At 48.9% G+C, this 27,641-nt stretch overlaps 1 protein-coding gene across 1 annotated transcript in view; it reads left to right on the top strand.

Moving 5' to 3' along the window:
* The window catches only part of ARID2 (AT-rich interaction domain 2), a 1,843,885-nt gene that overhangs the window by 504,088 nt on the left and 1,312,156 nt on the right, over nucleotides 1–27,641 (top strand). The window contains exon 6 of the mRNA XM_069629837.1: nucleotides 15,819–15,886. Within this exon, the coding sequence (XP_069485938.1) occupies nucleotides 15,819–15,886 (68 nt within the window). The remainder of the gene's footprint in view (nucleotides 1–15,818; nucleotides 15,887–27,641) is intronic.

Raw genomic sequence — 27,641 nt, 5'->3', positions numbered from 1 at the left:
CACCTCATGAGAGGCCTCCTCAGGTTCCGAAACAATCTCCTGAGGACGCCTTTTTCAGTAAATTTCAAGCGCTTATGCGCACCGACCCCATGAGGGAATATTTCAAAGGGCTTTTCAAGGAGATATGTCCACCTGCGCCTCTGGCTCCACCTGTTCCTCTAGTGGTTCCGCCAACGCCTCCCTTGCTCGTGGTGACTCCTCCTGCTCTTCCGCCTTTGCCACCATTGTCCCCAGTGGACAAGGCAGTGCCTGACACGACTCGGCAGGATCCTGACCTTTCGGATGACCCTCAAGGCGATCAGGACAACAAGGACCTTCCCCGCTCTAACAGAGCTTTTCATGACCGGGTACTGGACATGAGTTTCTTAGACGTTCCGGTGCCCGAGGCACCCGCTCCGCAGGAGGGCGTGCTTTCTGGGGCGTTCACCTTGTCTCCCTTGGAGCGTACCGGCCTGTTCCTGCAGAAGGACGTTCTGGCCGAGATCCGAAGAGTTTGGGAAAAGCCACACTCGGGACTTTTTGTCAATGAAAAGATTGACGCGAGCTACAGGCTGCATTCTTCAGAAGAGGTGGCCCTGTCGTCTTGTCCGCCTCCCTCCTCCACAGTGGTGGCTGCGGCTACGTTGCAATCCAGACCTGCAGCATCCTCTTCCACGACGGCTACTCAGGTCTTGGGAAAGGAGGACAAGCTCCTGGACTCCCTAGGGAGGAAAATCTTTGCCAACTCAGCCTTGCAGCTGAGGCAGGCCAACGCTGAGTTGATGATGGCGGGAGCAGCGGGCAACCTCCAGTCTCTCCTTCAGCTCCTGTTCCATCTTGGGCTGTCGGTGAACTGGCGGAAATCCTCCATGACTGTCTCACAGGACCTGATCTTCCTGGGTTTTAGTTGGAACACGATCGACTGCCGAGTGTATCTGACCGGGGACAGAATGGCGGATCTGTTGGCCACATGTCAGATATTTGCGCAGTCGGAGAGCATGTCGGCCTGATGGTTCCAGAGGCTTCTGGGCCTCGTGTGTACTGGCTCTTCCTCTTGCTCGTCTCAAAATGAGACGGACCCAGATGGCTCTTCGGAGTTCCTGGCTTCAGGCTGTGGACCCGGATTCCAAGCGGATAATGATTCCGGATTCCATGAGTGGACCTGGACTGGTGGCCATCTCTGAGCAACCTGTCGGTGGGCGCGGGTTTCAGGACCCAGCCCCTATGGTGACGATCATGACGGACTCCTCCCTTTTGGGATGGGGTGCGACGTTAGATCTTCTTCAGGTCTCGGACATCTGGTCGCCTCAGGACAAGCTCCTGCACATAAATCATTTGAGCTTCTGGCGCTCAAGACGTTCAGACTGCTCATTGTCAACAAGGTGGTGGTCCGCACAAGAACGGACAATGTTGTATCAATGTACTACATAAACAAGCAAGAGGGAACAAAGTCTCCCCCTCTCATGGACCTGTCCATCCAGATTTGGGAGTGGGCCGTGCTTCATGGGGTCTGGCTGCTTGCAGTGCACATCCCGGGCCAACTGAATGTCACAACGGATGCCCTCAGTCGGCGGACAGTGCTCAGCTATGAGTGAGAGTTGAAGACAGAGGTCCTCTCATGGATTTTCTCGTGTTGGGGCACACCGGAGGTGGACCACTTTGCCACGGCGGGAAACAAGAAGCTTCCTCAGTACGCCTCCAGAGGGGGGCTGGGAGCCTCCTCTCTGGGGGATCCTCTCGAGATTCCATGGCACAACATGAGAGCTTACGCCTTCCCGCCTCTGCCCCTAGTTCATCGAGCAATTTGGAAGTTGAAGAACTCTGTGAACTGCTCCCTTCTACTGATAGCCCCGTGGTGGCCGGCCAGGTTTTGGTTCTCAGAACTTCAACACCTGTCGGTGTATCCGCCGATCAGGTTACCAGTAACTCCCGATCTTCTTCACCAAGGAGAACAGATGTGGCACCCCTCCCCACAATCGCTCAGCTTGGCGGCATGGTGCCTGAGCTCAAGTCTTTAGAACATTTAAGTTTGTCTGCGGATAACCTGCACATTATCTAGGCAGCCAGGAAACCCTCGACCAGATCTCAATACAAGAGTAAATGGCTCAGGTTCTGTCATTGGTGTTTGGAGAAAGAGTTGGATCCGAGGGTGGCAACGATTGACACGGTGCTGTCCTTCGTATCCTCCCTAGTCGAGTCAGAGGTTCATGTTCTGTCTTGCAGGACTTATCTCTCAGCGGTTTCCGCTTACCTTTCTACAGACCTGTGTTCTTATTATCTAACCCGGTGGTGAAGAGACATTTTGCTGGCTTGACACGCCTCTACCCTCTGGTTCGTAGTCCGCACCTGCCTTGGGATCTAAATGTAGTCCTGACGGCGCTGTGCCATAAAACCTTTGAGCCAATGGCTATGGTTGACCTCAAGTACGTTTCCTGGAAAGTGTCCTTTCTGGTCCCCGTTACGTCATCGAGGAGAGTGAGTGAGCTCCAGGCATTGTCGGTGGAGCATCCTTTCTTGGTCTTTCACAAGGACAACGTAGTCCTTCGAACAAACCCAGCTTTCCTACTGAAGGTAGTGACCGAATTCCATCTGAATCTGTCGATCTCCCTTCCGGTCTTTTTTCCGAACCCTGCCTCGGAGGCTGAAAGGGTTCTAGACTGTCTTGACGTCCGAAGAGCTCTTACGTTTACCTGGACAGGACTTCCGAGCTTAGGAGTTCTTAACTTTTTGTGACCTTCGGTAACCCTCAGGGCAGGCCGGCGTCTAGGGCAACTATTTCCAGGTGGATTGCTGCCTGTATCATGGAGTCTTTCACTGTCCAAAAGCTGAAACCTCCTAAAGGTATCCATGCACACCTGGTGCGGGGCAAGGCAGCCGCGGTTGCTTTTCAGAAATCTGTTCCCTGGGAGTCCATCGCTATGGCAGCTACTTGGGCCTCCTCATCTGCTTTCTATAAGCATTACTGCCTCGATATGAGCTCTAGAGCTGACGCTCAGTTTGGTTAGGCTGTGCTAAAGAACCTGTTTCAGTAATGGGTATTTGCATTCACCCATAGTTCCTGTAGGGAGTGCTTTGGAATCTCCTACAAGTATGGAGGAAAGGGGATGGGACGTAGGAGTATTACCAGGTTACTCACCGTAGTGACCACCTTACTCCTAGTCCATAGTCCCCTTTCCTCCATACGCCCGCCCGCCGTCCCCTCTAATAAGGTTCCTCTGTTATTGCTAAGGGGTCTTTGACCCTGCAATAGAAAAGGACTGATGGGCGATGCGTGGGGCGGAGCTAAGGTGGGCGGGGTTACGGCCGCGTGCCGGGCCCCGTGCAAGAAAGAGAGGAGGGACACATTTTTGAAAAAAATTCTGATGCTTTTTACAAAGTGCTCCGGTCCCGTCCCACAAATATGGAGGAAAGGGGACTATGGACTAGGAGTAATGTGGTCACTACGGTGAGTAACCTGGGAAATCCCTCACGCGTCGAGGTCCCTCAGATTGTTTTTTTCCGCCCAGATATTGGTCATCTTAACACGGAGCTCCTCGAGAGAAATTGCAAAAACATTTACTCGACCCTTTGGTCGTTATTTATTATACATTACATAAGAGACCTCCTTCGACGTCGAAGCTGCAAAGCTGTTTCACCGCCGAGTAAGAACTTCGACAGCGGTGACTTAGACAGAGGAGATCCTTCGGCGCTGCCGAACACGTGGCCTGGCCTCACCGGCCTAAAACAGTAGGGAGAGTGGGGTCGTGGGACATTTCTTCTATTTCTAAGAATGTCTTCCTCCCTCCCCCCTCCCTTTCCTTCGTGGTCTTTATCACTCGTATCTGTATCCTCTCCTATGGAGAGGACTCAGTTTATATTTTGCCCACGCTGTAAGGGCAAATTCACATGGAAAAGACAAGTATAAGCGGTGTTACCGTTGCTTAACCCTCGACCACCACGAGGAAGGCTGTGTGGCCTGTAAACTGCTTCGCCCGAAAACTTTAAAGGACCACAGGGTCAAGAGGTGGGCAGCCTACGCTATGTCTAGAGCTGATGCCTCACCTGCCGCCGCCGAGTGTGACGAGGATAGTGATAACCAGACCTCCATTTCGGAAGTTGTAGACCTCTCTAGGGAGCGTACCCGCTCCTCGGCATCTGTCCCCGGCCCTGACAAGTTCAGCTCACGCCATACTTAAAGGGATGAACACCCCGGCGACGCTGACGAACACAGAAGGCATGAACATAAGCACACAACCCATGGCACTTCGTCGAAGACTAAGAAAGCCATAGCGCCAACGGAGACGCTGGACCCACTGGCATCCTCCACCGACCGTAAGGGTCACAAGCCCTCCCCGTCACCGCAGACGCGAATAGCGACTGGGCTACCTGCAGACAAGGGCGCTACCACCAAAACGCCAGGCGATGCCCCTTGTAAGAGTGCCATCGTCGCCGAAAAAGACTTGGCACCGCCCATCACGACGCCAGACGAACCCTCGACGGAGAAATTAATCGTCGAGAGCTTGGCGCATATAGTTTCCACTGACAGCCAGAAACGGACGGGGAGTGATACGCCTAAGACCGCTCACAAAGCCAGGGAAACGCTGAGAATGCCGGAAGGGAGGCAGGGACCGCTCCCACCGTTGAAAGAAGGCCCAAGCCTACGAGAAGGTGGAGATGTCTGCCTCCACCGGTGAAACTACCCTGCCCGTACAACATGCTGTCACAGGACATGGGCAAGACGAAACACCCATGCCCACAGACCATGAACTTAGCAACCTGGCTCCTGAGGTCATAGAATTTTGACACTTACAGCTCCCTCAAAGATGAATGGACATTCTTAGGGAGGCTAGAAAACCTAACACTCGTTACTGCTATTCTGGCAAACGGAAGAGATTTGTCATCTGGTGTAGAAATAAGAGCATCAACCCAGTTGACTGCTCTCCCACACATATTGTTCTTTACCTGACTCACTTATTAGACTCAGAATTGGTCTTTTAATTCTATTCATCTAGCTGCACTTTCCGCATACAACACTTCTCAACTCAGTGTCATGGTGGAAAGTCCCAGTTATTAAAGCCTTCATGGAGGGAGTAAAGAGGATACACCCTGCTATAGCCAACCCAGCTCCCAGATGGGACCTAAGCATGGTACTTACCAGGCTTATGGGCTCACCCTTTGAACCCATGCACAAGGCATCCCTTAAGGACCTCACTCTTAAGACTCCTTTCTTAATAGCTATCACCTCCATTAGGAGAGTGAGTGAGCTAAAAGCGCTCTCTATACTAGACCCCTTTGTAACAGTTCACAAAGATAAGGTGGTTCTACGCACACATTCTAGGTTTGCACCAAATTTTATTTAAAAATTCCATGTCAACCAGTCAATAGAACTACCAACTTTCTTTCAAAACCCTTCAAATTTAGGAGAAAGGAGCCTGCATACACTAGATGTGCGCAATGCCGTCATGTTTTATATGGAAAGAAGTAGACCTCTGAGAAAGACTAATCAGTTATTCGTCTCAGTGGCAGCAGGAAGAGCAGGAGATGCAGTTTCAAAATCCACTATATCTTGATGGATTGTCCAATGCATCTCTCTGTTAAACTCTTGCTAAGAGAGAACTACCCTTCAAGCCGAGAGCACATTCTACTCGTGGCACTGGGTTGCAAATGTCCCTCTTGAGTCCATTTGCAAAGCGGCAACCTGAAGTTCTGTACACACCTTTACAAATCACGACTGTCTAGATGCCCTTTCTAGATCTGATTCCCAGGTGGGACAAGCAGTATTAAGAAATCTTTTTTCTACTGTTCCTTCTCACAACCCACCTCCAAATCTGCTACTGCTCGCTAGTCTATGCACAGCATGTGATTCTAAGCAGATTAACAAACATCAGAAGACAATGCATTACTTAACGTAAAAGCATTTCTGATGGTTGTATCTGCTTAGATTCACATCCGCCCACCCTTCCTCCCCGCTCGGATGGAAGGAACATAGACATCCTTTATCTCTCTTTTCTGTACTCACTCACGTCTAATAGGCTCCCTCAGGGCAGAAAAAATACAAACGGAGGGACCTCGACACGTGAGGGATTGTGTGTACAATGCACGTCACTATAGGGATAGTGTTACAGACACGCCTTGTCGACGTCCCCTTTTCGACTACGAAAACAAAATGCAATACTCGCAGTGACCACTGGATGTCGGACTATGCACAGCATGTGAATCTAAGCAGATACAACCATCAGAAATGCTTTTACGGTAAGTAATGCATTGTCATATTAAAGTTCTGGCAAATAAAAACTACCAGAGCAAAGTTAATACGAAAATGCACCGGCGGTATGTTAGAGGCTGTTAGAAAAAGTGGTAGCCTTGAATAATGGGAAAATCCCATAGGGAAATATTCCCGGTTGAATATTTATTATAGTAACCACTGCCACCAGCCAGAAACGTTAGAGAGAGGGACTTTAAGGTACCCCCTCGAAAATGAACATAGGGGAAAATCTATTAACCTCTTCCAGCACCTCCATAGTAAGATGGGTTTTACTGGTTAAGTTCATAAAATTTGACTAGTAAAGTCAATAGGGACTTTACATGCCCTGGGAGACAGTAGGCCGTCCCAGGGTATGGAGTCTATGTTTGGGGGTCGCTACGACACCCCTGTGTCACTGCACTGAGGGTGCTGTGTAACACATGTGAATAAAGATGGTTCCTATGGGGGAGAGAAAATCCCATAGGCATTAAACACAATAAATAGCCTAGAACACACACAGCAGAAATGCCTAAGAGTGGGAAAAAGAGTCTGCTGCTGGGGGACTCTATAGGTAAGGGAAATTAGCCATAGTATGAGAATTCTCCCTAACACTCCGGATGTGCAGGCCCGTCTTCTGAACATGCCGTTTGATGGAGCACATTTGTTTGGCAGCAAGGCTGACGAGAGCCTTGAGAGGTTGCAGACCTCGAAAGCTGCAGCGAAATCTTTAGGCTCCGCGGTGCGTCATCCTCGCCTTTTCGTCCTAGGGGACAGCAGTGGAGGGGAGGTTCTTTTCGTTACTACTCCTCCTTTGGTAGAACGAGAGGGGCTGCCAGTCAAAGGGGCCAGTGAAAAAGTACCCATGGTGTCTGGGATATTGGGTTGCCAAAGCCGCTCAGGCAGCTGCCTCTTTACCTTCAGGCACTTTCGCAGCCCCTTCCAAACAGTCATGAGGCCATGTCCCATGGTTTGCCGGTTGGGGGCAGACTGTCTCAGCATCTCGAAGAGTGGCAGGCCATTCCTTCAGGTGCATGGTTTCTGGATACCATAGCCCACGGCTACTGCCGTTCCTTCCTTCAGCGGCCTCACTACAATCCACCAGTCAAACACTCTTTGAAGCTTCTGGATCCACTCCTTGCGCAGGAGATCTTGTCCCTGCTGGAGAAAGGCGCTATAGAACTGGTGCCTGTAGCGGAGAGGAACAAGGGAAGGTATGCCCCTTATTTTTTGTTCCCAAAGAAAGACTGGGGATTGAGACCCATCATGAACTTGCGTTGGTTGAACAAACTTCTCCAGAAGGACAAGTTCAAGATGGTCACTCTTTCTCAAGTCCTCCAGGCCCTTCAACTTCAGGATTGGTTGGTATCTATGGACCTAAAGGATGCTTACTTTCATGTGCCGATTCATCCCACGCACAGAAAGTACCTGAAGTTTGCGGCTAGCGACTCGCACTTTCAGTTTTGGGTCCTGCCGTTCGGATTGGCCTCCGCCGCAAGGGTCTTCACCAAGCTAATGGTGGTGGCAGCGTTCCTCAGGTGAGGGGGATTCACGTCTACCCCTACCTGGATGACTGGCTGATCCAGGCGCGCTCTCCCGAGCCAGGTTTGTACCATCCTGAATTTCAAGAAGTCTCTGATACCTTCCCAATAGCTCCAGTACATCGGTCTGTGTTAGACACATCCTTGGGGAAGTGGTCACCTCCCAAGGTCAGGGCTCATCACATTGTGCAAATGGTGGACAAGTTTCAACATGCCCAGAGTCTTTCTAATTCTTAAGGTTGCTTGGCCTCATGGCATCCTGCATTTTTCTGGTGCCAGAGGCCAGGCTGCGGATTAGATCCCTGCAGTGGGTCTTCAAGAAGCAGTGGTCACAGTTCTCTGGCGAGATGTCGGATCACGTTCAGATTCCACACTCGGTCTCCCAGAATCTTCTGTGGTGGGCCAACGAAGGGAACCTGATGAGGGGTGAACCGTTTGGCAACCGTGGCCGGAGGTGTCTGTCGTGACGGATGCTTCCCTCACAGTATGAGGCGCCCATGCCAACGATTTGAAAGTCAGCAGTCGTTGGTCTCTGTCGGAGTCCAAACTCCACATCAATCTGTTAGAGCTGATGGCCATCGGGCTAGCCCTGAAAGCTTTTCTGCCTTAGTGTCCTGATCATGACGGACAACACAGTGGCCATGCATTACTCCAACAAAAAGGGGGGGGGTAGGGTCACTCCCATTGCGCAGAGAGGCAATGCAGATCTGGTTCTGGGCCATCCAGCAGGAAATTTCGATCTCTGCGGTTCATCTGGCCAGAGATGAAAATGCAGCGGCGGACGCTCTGAGCAGGCAGAGCACGATCTCTCATGAGTGGGAGTTGGCCCAGGAAGTCCTTCAGAAGATCTTCACCCTTTGGGGAACCCCACCAGCTCCAGCTCCATCCAGAGGGCAAGACTCTCAACCTTCACGCTTGGTATCTGAAACCTTAAGGTATAAGGATTGGTCCCTCCCGGATGACGTGACAGGAGGCCTGCAACAAAATCCCTGTACCGTTAGCATAAGTTCTGCGACTGGTGCAGAGATCACAATGTTGATCCTTTTCAGTGCTCCATTCCTATGTTTTTGTCTTTCTTACTTTCTTTGGCCCACAGGGGCCTTCAAGTGGGTACCATTAAAGGTTACCTGGTGGCGCTGTCCGTCTTTAAGCGCTCGTCCGAAGAATGTTCTTTAAGATTGCTTTGATTTTTCAGTTTTTTAAAGGACTGACTAATGTATTCCCACTGTCCACTTTCCAGGTGCCGGTTTGGGATTTGAGTTTGGTTTTGAAATTTCTCATGGGTCCTCTGTTTGAACCTTTCCACTCTTGTCCTTTGAGATTACTGCCCTTCAAGACTGTATTCTTGGTTGCGGTTACTTCCGCTCGCAGAGTGAGTGAATTGCAGGCACTTTCCTCTAAGCCATCTTTTACTGTGTTTCACAAGGACAGGGTTGTACTGCAAGTACGTCCCTCGTTTCTACCTGTAGTATCTGAATATCATTTGAGTCAAAAAGTGGTTCTTCCTTCTTTCTACCCTCCTCCTCATCCTGGTAAGGTAGAGGAGCGACTCAATCGGTTGGATCCTAGGAGAGCTCTGAGCTTTTACATTTCTAGAATGTCCAGGGTCAGAGTGGACGATCAACTCTTTGTGGGATTTGCTGGACCCGGAGGGCCAGGCTGTTACCAAACAGCCCGTGTCCAGGTGGATTATCCTTACCATTACGGAGTGTTACGGATTGGCGGGTAAGGACCCTCCTGAAGGGTTGCAAGCTCATTTTACTAGGGGCGTGGCTACTTCCAAAGCCCTACACCGGGTGGGTTCCTATTAGGAACATTTGTGATGCAGCCACATGGGCTTCAGCCCACACCTTTGTTAAACGTTACTCCCTGGATACAATCCATGGTCGGGATATGGTAATTGGTAAGGCGGTTCTTTAATCCACAATCTGATTGGATACTCAAATGTTTTTCCCTCCTCCATTTACTGGTACTGCTTTTGGGAGTCTGTCAAAGATGTGAAGGATACAATCCATTCAAAGAACAAGTTACTTATCAACTGGTAACGTTCTTTCAACTGGATGTTCCTCCAACGTATTCCACATCGCCGTCCCAGCCTGCCCTCTGGAGAATTTCCTATGCAATTGCATCTTACGTTTCCACGAGGCTATGTGCTGTTCAGCAGGCATGATACTGGTGTCACACGTTCTAAGGGAAAAAACTTAAACTGAGACTATGGGTGCTGTGAGCCCTATTTATAACATCTGGTGATGTCGTGCTTGACGGAGGCCTTCGAGGGACATCGATCCGATGTCATCAACGCAGACGCCCTCTGCTGAAAAAGTTTCAGAAGTGCACAGAAGGGAAGCGTTCCTAAACATCAAGGATGGTAAAGACGCTATGTGCGAATCCCTTCAAACTGGCATCGATTCTGCTGACAGCATCAGCAGGGCCATGGTGGCAAGCACAACAACCAGGAGATTTGCTTGGTTGCGGAAGTCTGGTTTTGCTCCAGATGTGCAAAGCAGACTCTTGAATATGCCAGCTCTTCCTTGTTTGGTAAGAAGGCGGATGACAGTTTAGAAAAGCTTCAAACATCAAAGGCAGCAGCAAAATCCCTCGGAGCTGCAATCCGTCAGACACCATTTTGCCCCTCAGGAACCACTTGGAGAGGTAAGTCCTTTCGCTTCTATTCCGGATTCGGAAGAGGCAGAGGACAGCCGGTTCAAAGGGGTCAGAAAAAATTCACCCGAGGTGGACTGGGTAAAAATACAAAAGCGGCAGCAGCAGCAGGTGCCTCTTTACCCTCTGCACCTGCATCAGCCGCCTCCAAACCGCTCTGAGGACTCTCCTCACAAGACACCAGTAAGGGGGCAGGTTAACTCAACATCTGACGGAATGGCAGGCTATTACGTCAGATGCTTGGGCATTGGAGACAGTTGCCCAAGGTTACTGCCTGCCTTTTCTACGCATCCCTTGGTCATCCACTGGGGAACAGCTCTCTGAAAGTTCCAGATCCGCTCCTCTTGCAGGAAATTGTAGACCTGCTAGAGAAAGGTGCCATAGAACCGGTACCTGTAGCGGAGAGGAACAAGGGCTGGTACTCACCCCCCCACCCCTCCTACTTTCTCATACCCAAGAATGACGGAGGACTGAGACCTATCTTGGACTTACGAGAATTGAACAAGTTCCTCAGGAAGGGCAAGTTCAAAATGGTAACTCTCTCTCTCAGATCCTTCAGGCCCTCCAGCTCCAGAACTGGCTGGTATCTCTGGACCTCCAGGATGCTTATTTCCATGTGCCAATCCATCTCAAACATAGGAAATACCTGTGGTTCGCAATTGGCGGCTCTCATCAATTTAGTTTAGCCATTTGGGCTGACCTCTGCCCCGAGGGTCTTCACCAAGCTAATGTCGGTAGTGGCTGCAAGTCTAAGGAGGGAAGGGATTCACGTCTACCCCTACCTGGACGATTGGCTGATCACAGCTGTATCCCCGGAACAAGCTCAGATTCAGCTAGATTAGGTCTGCCACTTCCTTCACAAACTGGGCTTCTCCCTCATTTTAAAGAAGTCACAGATGATACCATCAGAGACTCCAGTTCATTGGAGCGGTCTTGGACACTTCCCTGGGAAAAGCCTCGCCACCAGAGGTGAGGGCTCAAGATATTCTGCAGATGGTCACCAAGTTTCAAAATGCCCAACGTCTCCCAGCCTTCGACTTTTTGACGTTGCTAGGCCTCATGGCATCCTGCATCTTCCTTGTGCCAGAGGCTCGCCTTAGAATGACATCTCTTCAGTGGGCACTGAGAACTCAGTGGCCGCAATTCTCAGGGAGAATGACAGACTTCCTTCAGGTTCCGGACAAGGTGGCTCGAGACCTTCAGTGGTGGGCCTGCCAGAAAAACATCTTGAAGGGAGAACTGTTTTGGCAACCATGGCCGGAGATAACAGTAGTCACAGATGCCTCACTCATGGGGTGGGGAGCCCATACCAACGACTTGACCATCAGCGGTTGTTGGTCTCCATCGGAGTCCAGACTACATATCAACCTGTTAGAGCTGAGAGCAATCAGACTAGCGCTAAGGGCTTTTCTGCCATCTGTACAGGGGAAAAATGTCCTGATAATGATGGACAACACAGTGTCCATGCACTACCTCAACAAAAGAGGAGGCGTAGGATCACTGCCACTGTGCAGAGAGGCAATGCAGCTCTGGTTTTGGGAAATTCAAGAAGGAATCTGTATCGGCAGTTCACCTAGCCGGAGAGAAGAACTTGACGGCGGATGCTCGGAGCAGGCAGGGCACAGTCTCCCACGAGTGGGAACTAGCTCAGGAAGTCCTTCAGGAGATCTTTGCCCTTTGGGGAACCCCTCAAGTGGATCTGTTCGCCACCAGTACCAACAGGAAGTGCGATCTGTTTTGTTGAAGGGAATTTCCCCCGAGAGGGAGCTCTAGGGGACGCGTTTGTAGTGGACTGGGAGTTTCCACTCCTGTACACGTTTCCACCAGTCCCTGTCATTTCTCAAATGATCCGGAGGTTGAGAAGATTCAGGAGGACCATGATCCTAATTACCCCAGACTGGGCCAGGAGAACGTGGTACCTGGACCTTCTGGACATATCTATCTGCCCTCCAACTAGTCTTCCACTCAAGGAGAATCTTCTCTCACAGAAGGGAGGTCAGGTTCTCCATCCAGACATTGGAACCCTCAACCTTCCCGCCTGGCTTCTGAAAGGTTGAGATACAAGGATTGGGACCTCCCTGATGACGTCATGGAAGTGTTGCTTTCGGCCAGAAGGCCAGCAACAAAGTCTTTATACCGCTGCCATTGGAACAAATTTTGCAGCTGGTGTAGAGAAGAAAATATCGACCCCTTTTCATGTGTTACACCAACAGTGTTATCATTTCTGCTCTACTTGGCAAATTCAGGCCTTCAAGTTGGCACTATCAAGGGCTATCTCGCAGCGCTATCGATCTTCAATCGCACTGCAGAGGAGCCATCGTATTTCAAATTACCCTTAATAATACAATTTCTAAAGGGATTAACTAATGTCTATCCTCCAAGGCCATTCCAAGTTCCCTTATGGGACTTAAATTTCCGGATGGGTACACCTTTCGAACCACTCAAATCTTGTTCGCTAAGATTTCTCACCCTTAAAACTGTCTTGTTTTTGGCTTTAACATCTGCTAGAAGGGTGAGCGAATTACAAGCTCTATCTTGTAAACCCCCTCGACCCCCACACAATTTTTCATAAAGACAATGTCCTACAGGTGAAGCCTAATTTCCTCCCAAAGGTGGTTTCTGAATTCCACATCAGTCAGAAAATTACCTTACCATCGTTCTATCCGCCTCCCCATTTGGGGAAAGAGGAAGAAAGCTACATAGGCTGGACCCAAGGCGGGCTTTAAGCTTTTACATCAGCAGACTTGCTAGGATTAGGCAAGCAGACCAACTGTTCGTAGGTTACTCGGGGCACAAATTAGGACTACCGATAATAAAACAAACCATTTCCAGATGGATTATTTTGGCCATTCTGGAATGTTACAAACTAGCTGGGAAAGAGCCTCCTCAAAATCTTAGGGCTCATTCAACCAGGGGTATCGCAGCCTCCTCGGTCCTCCAAAGAGGGGTTCCGGTTCGAGACATATGTGCGGCTGCCACATGGTCGTCCGCACATACCTTCACAAGATTTTACAACCTGGATTCCTCCTAGTCAAGAGACTAGGTTTGGCAAAGCCATATTACATTCTGTTCATTCCTAAAAGGAAACATGGCATTTTACTCCCACCTCCAATTACACACCACTGCTGTGGGAGTCTATCGAAGATAAGGAATACGTCGGAGGACACAATCCCTTCGAAGAACAAGTTACTTCTTACCTGGTAACGTTCTTTCGATGGGATGTTCCTCCGACGTATTCCTTATCGCCCCTCCCATCCATCCCTGCAGTAATACTTCCCTTGTGGTTGCAGCTCACGCTCCTTCAAGGTCAATAGCCAATTAATGCAAGACTCCAGTCTCTCCTCCAGCTCCTGTTCCATCTTGGGCTGTCGGTGAATAGCTCGTTGGTGGCCAGCCAGATTCTGGTTTTCGGAACCTCGATCTGTCGTTTTTGTCCCCCGATCAGACTGCCGTTGATTCCCAACCTGCTTCACCAGTGCAATCAGCTCCCCTCCGCACAATCGTACAGCTTGGCGGCCTGGTGCCTGAATTCAAGTCCCTAGCACAATTTAACTTGTCTGAGGACGATATGTGCATTATCCAAGCAGCCAGGAAGCCTTCTGCGGGGTCTCCGTATCGGAACAAGTGGCTGTTTTTGTCACTGTCGTTTGGCTAAGCAACTAGACCCTAGACGTGTTACGATTGACACTGTCCTTTCGTTCATATCTCACCTGGCTGCTTCAGGCATTCATGTTTTGTCTTGTAGGACTTACTTGTCGGCTATTGTCGCCTACCTGTCCACTGACGCCTGTTCCTTTTCTTTAACAAACCCAGTCATTAAAAGGCATTTCGCAGGTTTATTGCTACATCTTCCATCTGTACGTAATCCTCATCCAAAGTGGGATTAAAATGTGGTCCTGACCGCCTTATGCCATAAACCATTTGAACCCATGGCTACGACGGATCTAAAGTACCTTTCTTGGAAGGTTGCCTTTTTGATCGCAGTGACTTTGGCAAGGCATGTAAGTGAGCTTAAAGCTCTGTCCGTGGAACAACCGTTCTTTACCTTCCATAAGGATAAGGTTTTGCTCTGCAATCATCCTTCTTTCCTTCCTAAACTAGTGACTGATTTTCACTTGAATCAATCTATATCATTACATGTCTTTTTTTCCGAACCCGGCCTCAGATACAGAGAGTGTTGCACAATTTAGATGTCAGACGAGCTCTGAATTTCTATCTGGACAGAACTGACCTCAGGGGCTCCTCAACTCTGTTACGTTCGGAGACCCGAAAAGGGAAACCTGCTTCAAGAGCTACTATCTCCGGATGGATTGCCTCCTGTATTTCAGAATGTATAACATTCAGGGCATTCAACCTCCGAAGGACATTCATGCCCACCTTGTACGTGGCAAAGCAGCTACTGTGCCTTACAAAAATATGTTCCCATGGAAACCATTGCGAAGGCAGCTACGTGGGCTTCCCCATCAGCTTTTTGTAGGCATTACTGCTTCGAACTGAGCTCCAATGCTCAATTCGGCCAGGCTGTCTTTAAAAACCTTTTTCAGTAGGGAAGTTCCATCCACTCATATTACCTGTGAGGATTGCTTTGGAATCTCCCACAAGTATGGAGGAAAGGGGACGGGACGTAGGAGTATAACAGTTATTCACTGTAGTGACTACCTTACTCCTAGACCATAGTCCCCTTTTCTCCATACGCCCGCCTGCCGTCCCTGCTAATAAGTATACTCTATTATTGCTTAAATGGTCACAGACCTGGTGATAGAAAAGGACTGACTGACGGGCGTTGCGTGGGGCGGAGCTCAGGAGGGCAGGGTTACGGCCGCATGCGGTACCATGCATAAAAAGAGAAGGGCACAATGTTTTCCATTTTTATGCTTTTTAACAAATGTGCTCTGGTCCCGTCCCGAAGGACGGAATGTCCCTCATGTAAGGAGGAAAGTGGACTATATACTAGGAGTATAAGGTAGTCACTACGGTGAGTAACTTGTTATTTTCTTTTTCCGAGGATTCCCAACCTGACTTGGAATTTCTATGAGCATGTGAATCCATGCCAGACCCATGCTGGAGAACAGGAGTTACAGTTAAGTAACTTAAATCATCGCTGAGGTTGTCCCAGGATCTGCACCGTATAATGAGCATGCTGAAGAACTAGGATTAGTAGGTTACACTAAGTCACTTTTCCTATTTTGACTAGCAGCTTTAAAATTATGACTCAGGATCAATTTCTAGCTTGGATCTCTATGAAATAAAGCAGTGGTTAGTTCTAATTTTTCTTTTCTTTGCTTATATTTACTTCGTTGCTATACATTTTGTATACAAAATAAGGCACTTCCTCAGTTCGGCTTGTACTATATTAGTCGATAGCATTATAAAAAATTAATTCATATTCTCTTTCTAATTGATTTTTATGCCTCTAGCTTTAGGATCGTTGTCTGTTGTGTTTGGAGATGAATGGAAGGAGAAAATGGATCGAGACTTTATTCAGGTAATTTCGTATTTGGATGGCAAAATGATTTAAACCTGTTTTTGATAATGAGCACAAATAAAAAATGCCTTCTATAGCAAACCTTTAATCCAGTTTTAAAATTGTATTTTAGTATAACTAGTTTAGCTTTATGGCAGAAATTGTACTTTGGTAGATGCTTAAAATATTGATTCCCTTTACCACTCACACTGTAAACTTGAATTGGGTGAATGTGGAGAAAATCTATGAAAAACATTCTTGTCTCCATTTTCATTCATAGCCATAATTTTTAAATCCCCAGTCGCATAACGAGTACTTGCATGTAAGTTGCTGGGAAGAAGCATTCAGATGCACTCTGAAATACCGGGTGCACATCAGTGGAGAATGTCAGTCTCCCATTTTGCTATGTGGGCTCACATGATCACAAGCATATGGGATCCTGTGCTGATCTGTGGTTTGATCCCTTGACCACACTACCAGGTGTGATCATTCACTGCCCTAATTTTCACTGCATGCAGATGGATCAGAATTGGAAAGTAAAAGAAGTGGACTGTGCAGAACCTGCATCGGTTGTGCTCTCACAGTATTAGTCTAACTTGCTTTAAACTGCAAATAGTCTACGTCCCCATTTCACTTTGCACACCTTCTCATTCACTTTTAATGTAAAAGGTAAGACTTTACTTTGGGATCACTTGGGTGCCTTTCTTCATGGATTCTGAATATAGACTATCACTTGTATTCATTTATTTAGCATTTATATAGCGCTACAAACCCTCAGTTATATGAGCGCTGCTTATTACCCACGCTGTGTGGTGCTCATTTGTTGACCTCGGAAGGATGAAAGGCTGAGTTTGACCCTGCCGGGATTCTAACCTGCGTCCGGAGACTGTGCACAGATGTCAGTGTGCGCTCTACTCGCTGTGCTATCGTACCGGCGAACAGTTTCCAACTACTGACAATTGCTATTCTAATCTTAGCGAGCTAACGGGTTGGGGTTCCAGTAGGGCCATGGAGTTCTATGGAGGCACTAGTGGTGATGAGTTTTGCCGAATTATTTTTATTTATTGATGGGATCGCTAGGACTAACATACATACAAACAGATGAAAAGTAATAAATCGGTGAAGTCAACCAGTTGGAGGTGAGGCAGGGCAGTGGTCAATTTCATTCAAAAAAGGTTTTCAGCTTATGTTTGATACTTTGATACTGAGCAGACTACGGCATAACCTCACGTCGAGGGCAAGGGTATTCCAAAGGCGTGGGGTTGAACATGGAAAACATCCACTTTTTACCTGTGTCAGTTTTGCCTTGGGTATGTGGAGTAGACCAGTGTTTTGGGATCTAAGGCATCTATCTGGTAGCCATTTAAGCTGAGCTACTAGGTAGGACGGGGTCTTGCCATACAGACAGTAGTGTAAGATGCAAAGCATGCGAAACATGACTCGTTGCTAAAGGGAGCCATTGTAACAACTCTGAGTTGTTGACACATGGTCAGTTTTATGCAGACCCATTACAACCCTCACTGCGTTGTTCTGGACAACTTGGTTTAGTTCCCCTTTGTCAGTGCCCAGTAAGGTACTGGCACACTAGTCCAGGTGGCTCCCAATGATGGCCCTGGCTAGAGTAGCACAGCTGGCCACATCAAGGTACAGTCTGATTTGTGCCAGTAGTTTGATGTAATAAGTTGTGTTTGACACTAGGCAGCTAATATGGGCCCTCTTTGAGAGCTCTTGATCAATGCTAACACCCAAGGATTCCCTTTCTTGAGGGTAGAGAAGACCGCCTGCAATTTTGGAGGAGGAGTAGGTTTGATCAAAATAGAGCAACCTTGGGCCAGTGCCCAGGATTATGATCTGTTTAAGTTGTTCAGGGCTAGGCCATTAAGCAACATCCGGAGATGGATTTGGTTATACATGCCATTGATAACCTCAGTGTCTTTGATGTAATCACCTGAAAGTGGAAAAATAAACCGAGTAGTGTCAGCATAGTTAGCGTAACAGATACCATCATCCTCAAGTTGATCAAAAAGTGTGAGCATGAATATATTGTAGAGGGTAGGCGTGCGCGGGACCAGCCAGTCTGTGGCATTCATGGGGATTGGGTCCTCCAAGGTATTCCCTATCTATGACAATAATCACCACAGCTGTGCTGCTTCGGAAAATCTGTCCTGCGTCGATACACCGTCCTCAATGACCTCCTTCGACGGCTGACGTCACCAGATGTTATAAGTATACGCACGGCGCCCGTAGCCTCAGTTCTGTTTTTTCACGAAACTGTTCGCTTCGGAGATCTCGGCGCTCCTCGACTCTTTGGAGTTTCTGTTCTTTTGGTTCTTTGAACCTGTTCATTTTGTGAAGTATTCCCGGGATGTCTTCCTTTTCTTCTACCCCGCGTCCGGGCTTCCTTTTCTTCTACCCCGCGTCCAATATGTCGGTGGTGGACTTGCACGACGCCTGCCTCTGGTGCCTCGGGGGAGGCCCATGACAAGGATGATTGTGTCGACTGCCAGTCGCTTACGTCCAAGTCCTTGCGGGAATGTAAGAAGAAGCTGCCGGTTGGTAAGGTGTCCAAGCCCCGGAAGGCGAGGTCCACTGGGCTTTCGACGGACGATTCAAGGGGCAACTCTGCATCGTAGTCGTAAAGCCACGGGGTCTCGGGCCCGGAGTGGTTCGCCACTCCTCTGCCTCTTCGAGGCACTCCCGGAAGTGCCGTCATCGGTTGCCTTCTCCGTCCTCATCCGAGCACTCTGCCCGTCGGCGGGTTTCTTATCCCACCAAGCGTTCCTCTCCGGAGGAATGGGCTTCCTTAGGGAAGAAAATGTTGGCGATTCTTGAATCATAGGGCTCCGGTCCGTCCGCGCCTCCGAGAGGGGTCGGTCGTGATCGTACTGGAGACACCGCTCGTACACCTTCAGGCTCGGGTGATCGGCACGATTCGCGGGAGAGGTCCCGCTCGGACATGTGGAATCGTTCCAGTCATGCCCGTTCCAGGTCCCGGTCCTCAACGCGCTCGAGCCCGTGTGCACCTGTGAAGTCTTCGAAGAAGAAGTCTACGCCTGTGGCGCCGAGGTTGTCGATAGACGCTCTCGAGGCTCCGCCTCCGAGGAAGTCGTAGACGCCATCGGCGCCCAGGTTGTCGAAGGACACGCTCAGGGCTCTTCCCTCGAGGCCTGTGTCGAAGCCGTCGGCACCGATTCACTCGACGACCTCAACGCCTTTCGAGGCAGTGGTGTCAGAGGTACCCCGTAGCACGGGGGGAACCCCCTAGAAAGGCTCTGGCCAAGGCAAAACATGCCTTTCTCACTTATTAATTGCCCACTTTCCAGCTTATGGAGTATATTTCTGAGGTGGAAGAGGGTTCTGAAGATGGGTTGGTTCCGGACACGGTACGAGATGAGATTCTTCCTGGTCATAGCCAGATTGAGGACTTGCATCAGTCCCTGCATATGACACCAGTGGTCTGGACACCTCTCCGGAGGTGTAGTTCTGTAGGCCTGAGCCTGGCACCCATGCAGTCTCATCGTACCGGCGCCTTATGTCGAGGGTCACGGACTACTTGGGGTGGTCGGCACCCCCAGTTGATTTTGTGCAGGATAACCTGACGGATATCCTCGACCAAGGTCCACCCACTGACCCGGTACTGCCATTCCATATGGCTCTGCAAAGAAGGGTGGCTACGGCTTCGACTGCTCCGGATAGTCTCCCAGCAGTAGGCAAGTCTTTGCCGCAAAAATACCGCCCAGCCAGTAGTGACCCCTGCTACTTGACCACACACCCCACTCCGGAGAGTTTGGTGGTGCAGGCGGCTATGGCCCCAGCAAAGCAGCCGTTGTATCCTACCATCCCTTCTGATAGTGACGACAAGCGTTTTGATGGCTGGGCGAAGAAAGTGTTTTCTTCAGGGGGGTATGGCTCTTCAGGCGGCCAACTCCGTATGTGCCTTGTCACGTTTCACGCACACTCGAACTGTATTTCCTTAGCGGCTGAACATATTCCCGAAGGAGACGAACGGGATGGTTTTCTTGCTATTATTCAGGATGGCAAGGATGCCATGTGTGAGTCCGTTCAGTCGGGTTTGGACATGGCAGACTGTGTCAGCCGGTCCATGGCGGCGAGCACCATGATACGCAGTTTTGCATGGTTGAGGAAGTCGGGGTTTGCTCCTGATGTGCAAGCCAGGCTCCTCAACATGCCCTTTGATGGTGAACATCTTTTTGGCAGCAAGGCTGACGAGAGCCTTGAGAGGTTGCGGACCTCCAAAGCTCCAGCGAAATCGTTGGGCGCTGCAGTCCACCAACCTCCGCCTTTTCGTCCTAGGGCATAGCTGTTGAGGGGGAGGTTCCTTTCGTTATTACTCATCCTTTAGTAAAGCGAGAGGAGCTGCAAGTCAAAGGGCAACCGTAGGAGTGCCAGAGGTGGTAAACAAGGTACTCGAGGTGCCAAGGCCGCGTGAGCATTTGCCTCTCTGCCCTCAGGCAACACCGCAGCTGCTTCTGTTCAGTCATGAGGCCCATGCTTCACCGGTTGGGGGCAGGCTGGCGCAGCATCTTGTAGAATGGCGTGCCATTACTTCAGATGTGTGGGTTCTGGAGATCACCGCCCACGGCTACTGTCTTCCTTTCCGGCAGAGGCCTCACGACAATCCACCGGGGAATCTCTTTGAAGAGTCCGGGTCCGCTCCTGGCGCAGGAAATTCAATCCCTGCTGGAGAAAGATGCCATAGAACTGGTGCCTGTAGCGGAGAGGAACAAGGGATGGTATTCCCCTTATTTTTTGATTTCGAAGAAAGACTGGGGATTGAGACCCATCATGGACTTGCGCGGTTTGAACAAACTCCTTAGGAAGGACAAGTTCAAGATGGTTACTCTCAAGTCCTCCAGGCCCTTCAACTTCAAGACTGGTTGGTGTCTCTCGACCTCAAGGACGCTTATTTCCATGTGCCGATCCATCCCAAGCACAAGAAGTACCTAAGGTTCGCGGTTGGCGACTCGCACTTTCAGTTTCGGGTCCTGCCGTTCGGATTGACCTCCGCCCAGAGGGTTTTCACCAAGCTCATGGTGGTGGTGGCAGCGTATCTCAGGAAAGGGGGGGATTCACGTCTACCCCTACCTGGACGATTGGTTGATCAGCAAGTCCTGGATCATCTGTCCGTCACCTGCCACTCCCTTGACAGGCTGGGCTTCTCCCTCAACTTGAAGTCCCACTTGAGGCCAACTCAGCGGCTTCAGTACATCGGAGCACAAGTTCCAACATGCCCAGAGTCTCCCTGCGTTCGAGTTCTTGAGATTGCTCGGCCTCATGCATCCTGCATTCTTCTGGTGCCAGAGGCCAAGTTGCGGATGAGATCTTTGCAATGGGCACTCAAGCTCCAGTGGTCTTAGTCCTCCGGCAGGATGTCTGACCCTGTTCAGGTGCCGCCCTCGGTTGCCCAGGACCTTCTCTGGCGGGCAGTCGAAGGCAATCTGATGAAGGGGGCTCCTTTGTGGCTACCCTGGCCGGAGGTGACGATCGTGATGGACGCATCCTTCATGGGATGGGGAGCTCATGCCAACGAGTTGACGGACAGCGGTTGTTGGTCTCCATCTGAGTCCACACTCCATATCAATCTGTTGGAGCCGAGTGCCGTCAGGCTTGCCCTGAAGGCTTTTCTGCCAACTGTGCGAGGAAAGAATGTCCTGATTCTGACGGACAACACAGTGGCCATGCACTACCTCAACAAAAAGGGGGTGGGGGGACAGGGTCACTTCCTCTGTGCAGGGAGGCGATGCAACTCTGGTTCTAGGCCATCCAGCAGGATATTTTGATCTCGGCAGTTCATCTGGCCGGAGACGAGAACGAGATGGCGGACGCTCTGAGCAGGCAGAGCACGATCTCTCACGAGTGGGAGCTGGCTCAGGAGATTCTCCTGGAGATCTTCGCCCTTTGGGGGACCCTGCAAGTGGATCTTTTCGCCTCCAGTGTCAACCGGAGGTGCGAAAGGTTCTGCTCGCGGGAATTTCCTCGAAGAGGAGCCTTAGGAGACGCGTTTGTAGTAGAGTGGTCCTTCCCACTGCTGTATGCGTTTCCTCCAGTCCCAGTCATTCCGCAAGTGCTGCGGAGGTTACGGAGGTTCGGTTCCCGGACGATCCTCATTGCTCCGGCATGGGCCAGGAGGACGTGGTACCTGGACCTTCTCGACTTGTTTATCTGCCCCCCACGTCGCCTTCCCTACCGAGACGATCTGCTCTCATGGGAGGGCGGTCAGGCTCTCCATCTAGAGGTCAGATCCCTCAGCCTTCAAGCTTGGCTTCTGAAAGGTTGAGGTATAAGGATTGGGACCTCTCTGAAGACCTGATGGCGGTGTTGCTTTAGACCAGACGGCCGGCAACAGTGTCTCTGTACCGTTGCCGTTGGAGAAAGTTCTGCGACTGGTGCAGGGTTAAGAATGTGGATCCTTTTTCATGTGACATTCCTGTGGTTCTGTCTTTTTTTGCTTTCTTTGGCCCACAAGGGCCTGCAAGTGGGTACCGTTAAAGGTTACCTGGCGGCGCTTTCTATATTTAAGCGCTCGTCTGAGGAGTGTTCTTATTTTAAAATCCCTTTAATTTCTCAGTTTCTGAAAGGGCTCACTTATGTGTTCCCTCCGTCACCTTTGCAGGTGCCCGGTTGGGATCTGAACCATGTTCTCAAATTTTTAATGGGTTCTCCCTTTGAGCCTTTGCATTCTTGTCCTTTGAGACTGTTAACCCTTACAACTGTGTTTTTAGTTGCGGTCACTTCGCCTGCAGAGTGAGTGAGTTGCAGGCACTTTCAGTTAAGCCACTCTTCACTGTTTCATAAGGACAGGGTTGTCCTTAGAGTTCGTCCTTCCTTTCTTCCGAAGGTGTGTCGGAATTCCATTTAAGCCAGAAGGTTTTTCTTCCGGCATTTTATCCTCCTCCACATCCTGGTACGGAAGAGGAGAGGCTCCATAGGCTGGATCCTAGGAGAGCTTTAAGCTTCTACATTGCACGCATGTCCCGGGTCAGAGTGGACGATCAACTCTTTATTGGTTACGCTGGAAGGCGTTTGGATCAAGCTGTTACTAAGCAGACTGTCTCGATGGATTATCTTGGCAATTGCTGAATGTTAACGCTTGGCGGGTAAGGACCCTCCCGTAGGTTTACGGGCCCATTCTACTAGGGGTATGGCTGCCTCTACTGCCCTGCAATGGGGTGTTCCTATTCGTAACATCTGTGATTCAGCCACCTGGGCTTCGGTCCATACCTTTGTACGTCACTACTCGCTCGATTCTATCTGGGGACAGGATCTGGCCTATGGCAAGACGGTCCTTTACTCTGCAATTTGATTGGGCATTCGAAATTTGCATATTTTAAATTCTTTTCCCGCCTCCTTACGTTGGTACTGCTTTGTGAGTCTGTCATAGATATGGAATACGTCAGAGGACCCAATTCCCTCGAAGAACAAGTTACTCTCTTACCTGGTAACGTTCTTTCGATGGTCCGACGACGTATTCCATAAATGGGTGTTTTGGCGGCAGGTAAGACTCCTCTTCCCTTAATCTGAACTTTGCTCAAATGGGCCATACAAAAATCCTCCAAACAATAGCTAAGGCTAGAGAGGTGTATCACTGAAACCTGGCTTACAGACGCACACAGCCCTACCATCGAACAGGTGACACCACCCGGATATGCTTTCTTCGGAAAAAACCGGGAGGGGAGCCTAGGAGGCGGTGTGGCAGTATTATGTAAAAGGAAACTTGGAATTTACGAAGACTGTGACTTGTTACATGTTAAACTACTTCCTGACTCTAATCATAGCATAAATCTGGTTTTAGTTTATCGGCCACCATGTAATCCTCTAAATGTAACGAGGAGATTGTAGATGTTTTAGCCCCATTATTGACCACTAACTCCGCCTTATTGATATTGGGTGATTTTAATCTTTGGAAGGGTCATGCTAAAGACAATAAAGCTTTTGCACTTGAGAAGGCCAACAGATAAAAATACATAATTGTGAACCTAGTCATATAAAAGGACATATCCTCGACTGGGTGGGAAGAGGAAACATCCTTCTTGATAATATAACTACCACGCCATGTATCTGTTCAGACCACTTTTCAATCTTTCAGCTAACATTTCTATCCCTTTCACCTAGAAAGCACGAACCGGGGTGGAAAGTGCTTAACAAACATGAAGACTGTTACTGCACCCATTCTCGTAAAATGTTTAGACACTATGACAAAAACTGACGACTCTGACCATCCGGAAGTCCTTATTAAAATATAACTGAGATTCTGAGTATGCTGGATCATGTGGCACCACTGAAAACTAGAACTATCAGAGATAACCCAAAATCCTAAATGGTTTACTCCTGAGCTGGCAAAACTAAAAACCATAAAAAGACAAGCGGAACATACTTGGTTGAGAGATAAGACTTCTGAGAATCTGACAGCCTGGAAGCACAAGGCAAAGGAAAGCAAGCACAATTTTGTACAACGAACAAATCCTCCAGGCTGGGAACCAAACCAAGGAACTCTTCTGATTATTTAGGTCATGGGAGAAACCTGCAAGCACCAATCCCATCATTAAACCTACCAACAAAGATTGTAATAGAGTACAGAAAGCTTTTTCTGATAAACTAAAAACTGCTCAAAGGAAAATCCAGGAAGAATTAACCAGGACAACCTCACATGCCATCACTGTTAGTGATCAGGGAAATGACGAAGGACACGTCTATCCTGAAGCGTGCTCCCAACCCTTGAGTAACGGGGAGCAAGCCCCACAGAAGCCCCAAACTGGCTTTCGATTCAGGAAGCATACTACTTCAGAAATACACAATATTCAGAGGAAGATGCATCCCACGAGTTGTCCGGGTGAGCTCCTCCCTTCAAAGATCATTGGGGCAGAAGGATATTTTCGCCCCATTCCTCTGCAGATTTTTAATTTCCTCTTTTCGAACTGGTAACATAACATCCCTGATAAAAAAAAATTGCAGTTACATCATTATTTAAAAAAGCGGGTATAGACCCTAATGACGCGGCAAATTTGAGGCTAATTACCAATACATTATTCTTTTTGAAACTCATTGATAAAGTAGCTATGCTGCAACTTCAGGCCCATGTCTGAGAATGGTATCCTACATAAAAAACAATCAGGCTTCCGCAGTTTCCACGGCACCAAGAGCGCCTTGTTGGATCTGCACACTTTCATGCACTCCGGATTGGAGTCCAGCAAGCAGGGTCTGCTGATGCTGTTGGATCTGTCAGCAGCCTTTGACTTGCTGGACCACAAAATCTTACTGGATCGGATGGCCACTTTTGGGGGTCTGTCAGTGGTGGCTATAATCTGGCTCAAATCTTTCCTTGAAGGGCGCAGTTCACTGGGGGGGAAAGTGAATCAGAGGCTGAAATAACCACCTGTGGAGTTCCCCAGGGTGTGTGCCTCTCCCCTCTGCCCTTTAATATCTAAATCATCCCGCTATGTCTGGACCTTGAAAATCTGGGCCTTTTTTTCTGCAACTACGCAGACGACTTCCAATTAGCACTAGAGAGAACATGACGGAGACCAACAGGTGCTGGATTCAGTCTACCAGATAGTCGAGAGCTGGATGTCTAGTAATTGACTATACCTTAACGCGGCATAGACCGAGTTGATGCTTTATGTCCCTAGACAAGCCAGAGAGAAACTGAGCCAGATTGATGGCAGTCAGATCTCAGTAGCACCTAAGGTAAAGACTCTGGGCACCTACTTGGAAGCCAGTCTGGATAGTGGTGCACACGTGGATGCTATTGTAAAAAGCACCAACTACCACCTTAAGGTGCTTCGACAAGTGGCTCCACTGGTTTTTGAAGACAACCGCAAACAACTGGTTAGAGCCGTGATACTCCCGAGAGTGGACTATTGCATTAGACACCTGGGGTGATCCAGGAAGATAGTCATTCAAAAATTACAGAAGATTCAGAATGCCGCTGTGTGCATTGTATATCAAATGAGCCGCACCGAGCCTCCCTCAGTGGCCAGAAAGACACTCCATTCACTTCCCAGCCAGAGTTCTGTTTAAGTTACGGACCACTTGTCATAAATCTGTTTTTGGTGATGCCCCAGCCTATCGTAAAAATAGGCTGAGAATCCATCAACCTAAAAGAAATCTACGGTCTGCTAAAGCTTGTCTTTTAGAAGTCGATTGCGCCCAGAGAGCTCGAGGGAATGGACGTGCCTTCCATGTGCAAGCTGCACGGGCTTGGAATGCCCTTCCTGAACAATTGCGAAATAATCAAAATCACTTGGACTCCAGAAAACAGCTAAAGACCATTTTGTTTGCATAATAAGATAGTTACTGTATTTCCCTTTTTATGGCGCCTGGATGCCTTTGGGCTTTGGCACCTTACAAATGACCTAACATAACTACATAACAAGAGAATAACTGCAGGAGCTGGGACACAGAACAGTTTGCTGAACGCAAAGCTCTGCTTGCGATACCTGGTGAACAGTAGTTCAGATAAGAGTTGGAAGTTCTTGGATCCTGAATGTTTCTTTTGAGTTTCTTCTGGGTTGTAACTTGTCCTACGTTTAGGCTAGCAACCTGAGAACTTTGTGAGTTCTGGTGTTTTTATAGTCCAGTGCTTCTCTCTTAATAGAAGAGGCTCTTTGAACGCTTGTGATTTGATTGGGCCGGTCTCGTCGAAATTATGGATAACTAATGCAAGGGGAAAGACTGCTGGTTCATTCTGGGCAGCAGACCAGTGTCCATTGAACTTAGCTTTTAGAATAGCTCTTGGAAGAGTGCAGTGGACAGCAGAATTTCCACGTGTGCTGCCAAATTAAGTCCTATTTCTCAGGTTTGGCTTCAGACTTTAATCTAAAATCCAATCACAAGCAGATTGTGTCTGTTTTTGGTAGCTGGTTCTCACCCTGAGATGGGCACTATCCACAACCATATATGGCACATGTGTATCCCCCTCACTAGCACATCTGGTCATTGGACTCTGATTGATAGAGGAGTTCCATAAAGGTACACATCTGAAATACTGCAGACTGTCAAACTGTAATGAAATGAAAATTGTCACTAATCATGTGAAGTCCAAATACAAGTGTGCAAGTTCACTTGCAAAGCAAACTGTGCACTGGTGCACCTTGAGACCTGATGGATTGAGGGTCTCTCAGTGACGCACAATGGGTATTTAGATCTCTGATAACGGCTCATCAAGGAAACATCAGGTAACCCCTGAGGGGTGTATCAAAATAACCCTGAGCCTTGAGGCAGAAAGCTTGGGTGGAGATGTCAGTCTTACACTGGCTCCACATGATGAGCCAGAGGACCTGAAGGCTAAGACCGTGATGACCTGTGTGGTGCGGAGAGCAGGCAAATGTGAGCCCCTCCTGTGTGACAAGGATTGATGCCAAGACTCTGAAACGGCATGTCTGTTAGAAGGCATAGGCACTCTTGATTAACTGATCGTATTAGATGCATCTATTTTGCCTTTTTTAGTCCTCAGTTTTCCTGTTTTTTGTGTTAGTGAGGTTTAGTATTTTTTCCTTGTACATTCAAACCAGATTACACTTTGAGCGCCACACTAATAATTGGGTGGATGTTTTGATCTCTGTCAAGGTGCCCACATGTACTTTATACATTATTTACAATGGTAAAAGCAGCACTTTCCTATTGAGTTCATCCTGAAAATCTTTATGGGAAAACCCAAAATAATAAAAATGTTGTTATATGGGACACCATTTTGAAAGTTTATCTAGGTTCCAGTTGGAATTTATTACTATTATGTCTGCGTCGTATCTTAATAGTC

The sequence above is a fragment of the Ambystoma mexicanum genome, chromosome 12 (genome assembly GCF_040938575.1).
Source record: "Ambystoma mexicanum isolate Mex_15411 chromosome 12, UKY_AmexF1_1, whole genome shotgun sequence".
Lineage (NCBI taxonomy): Eukaryota > Metazoa > Chordata > Amphibia > Caudata > Ambystomatidae > Ambystoma > Ambystoma mexicanum.
This window is presented reverse-complemented; position numbering and strand designations above follow the sequence as displayed.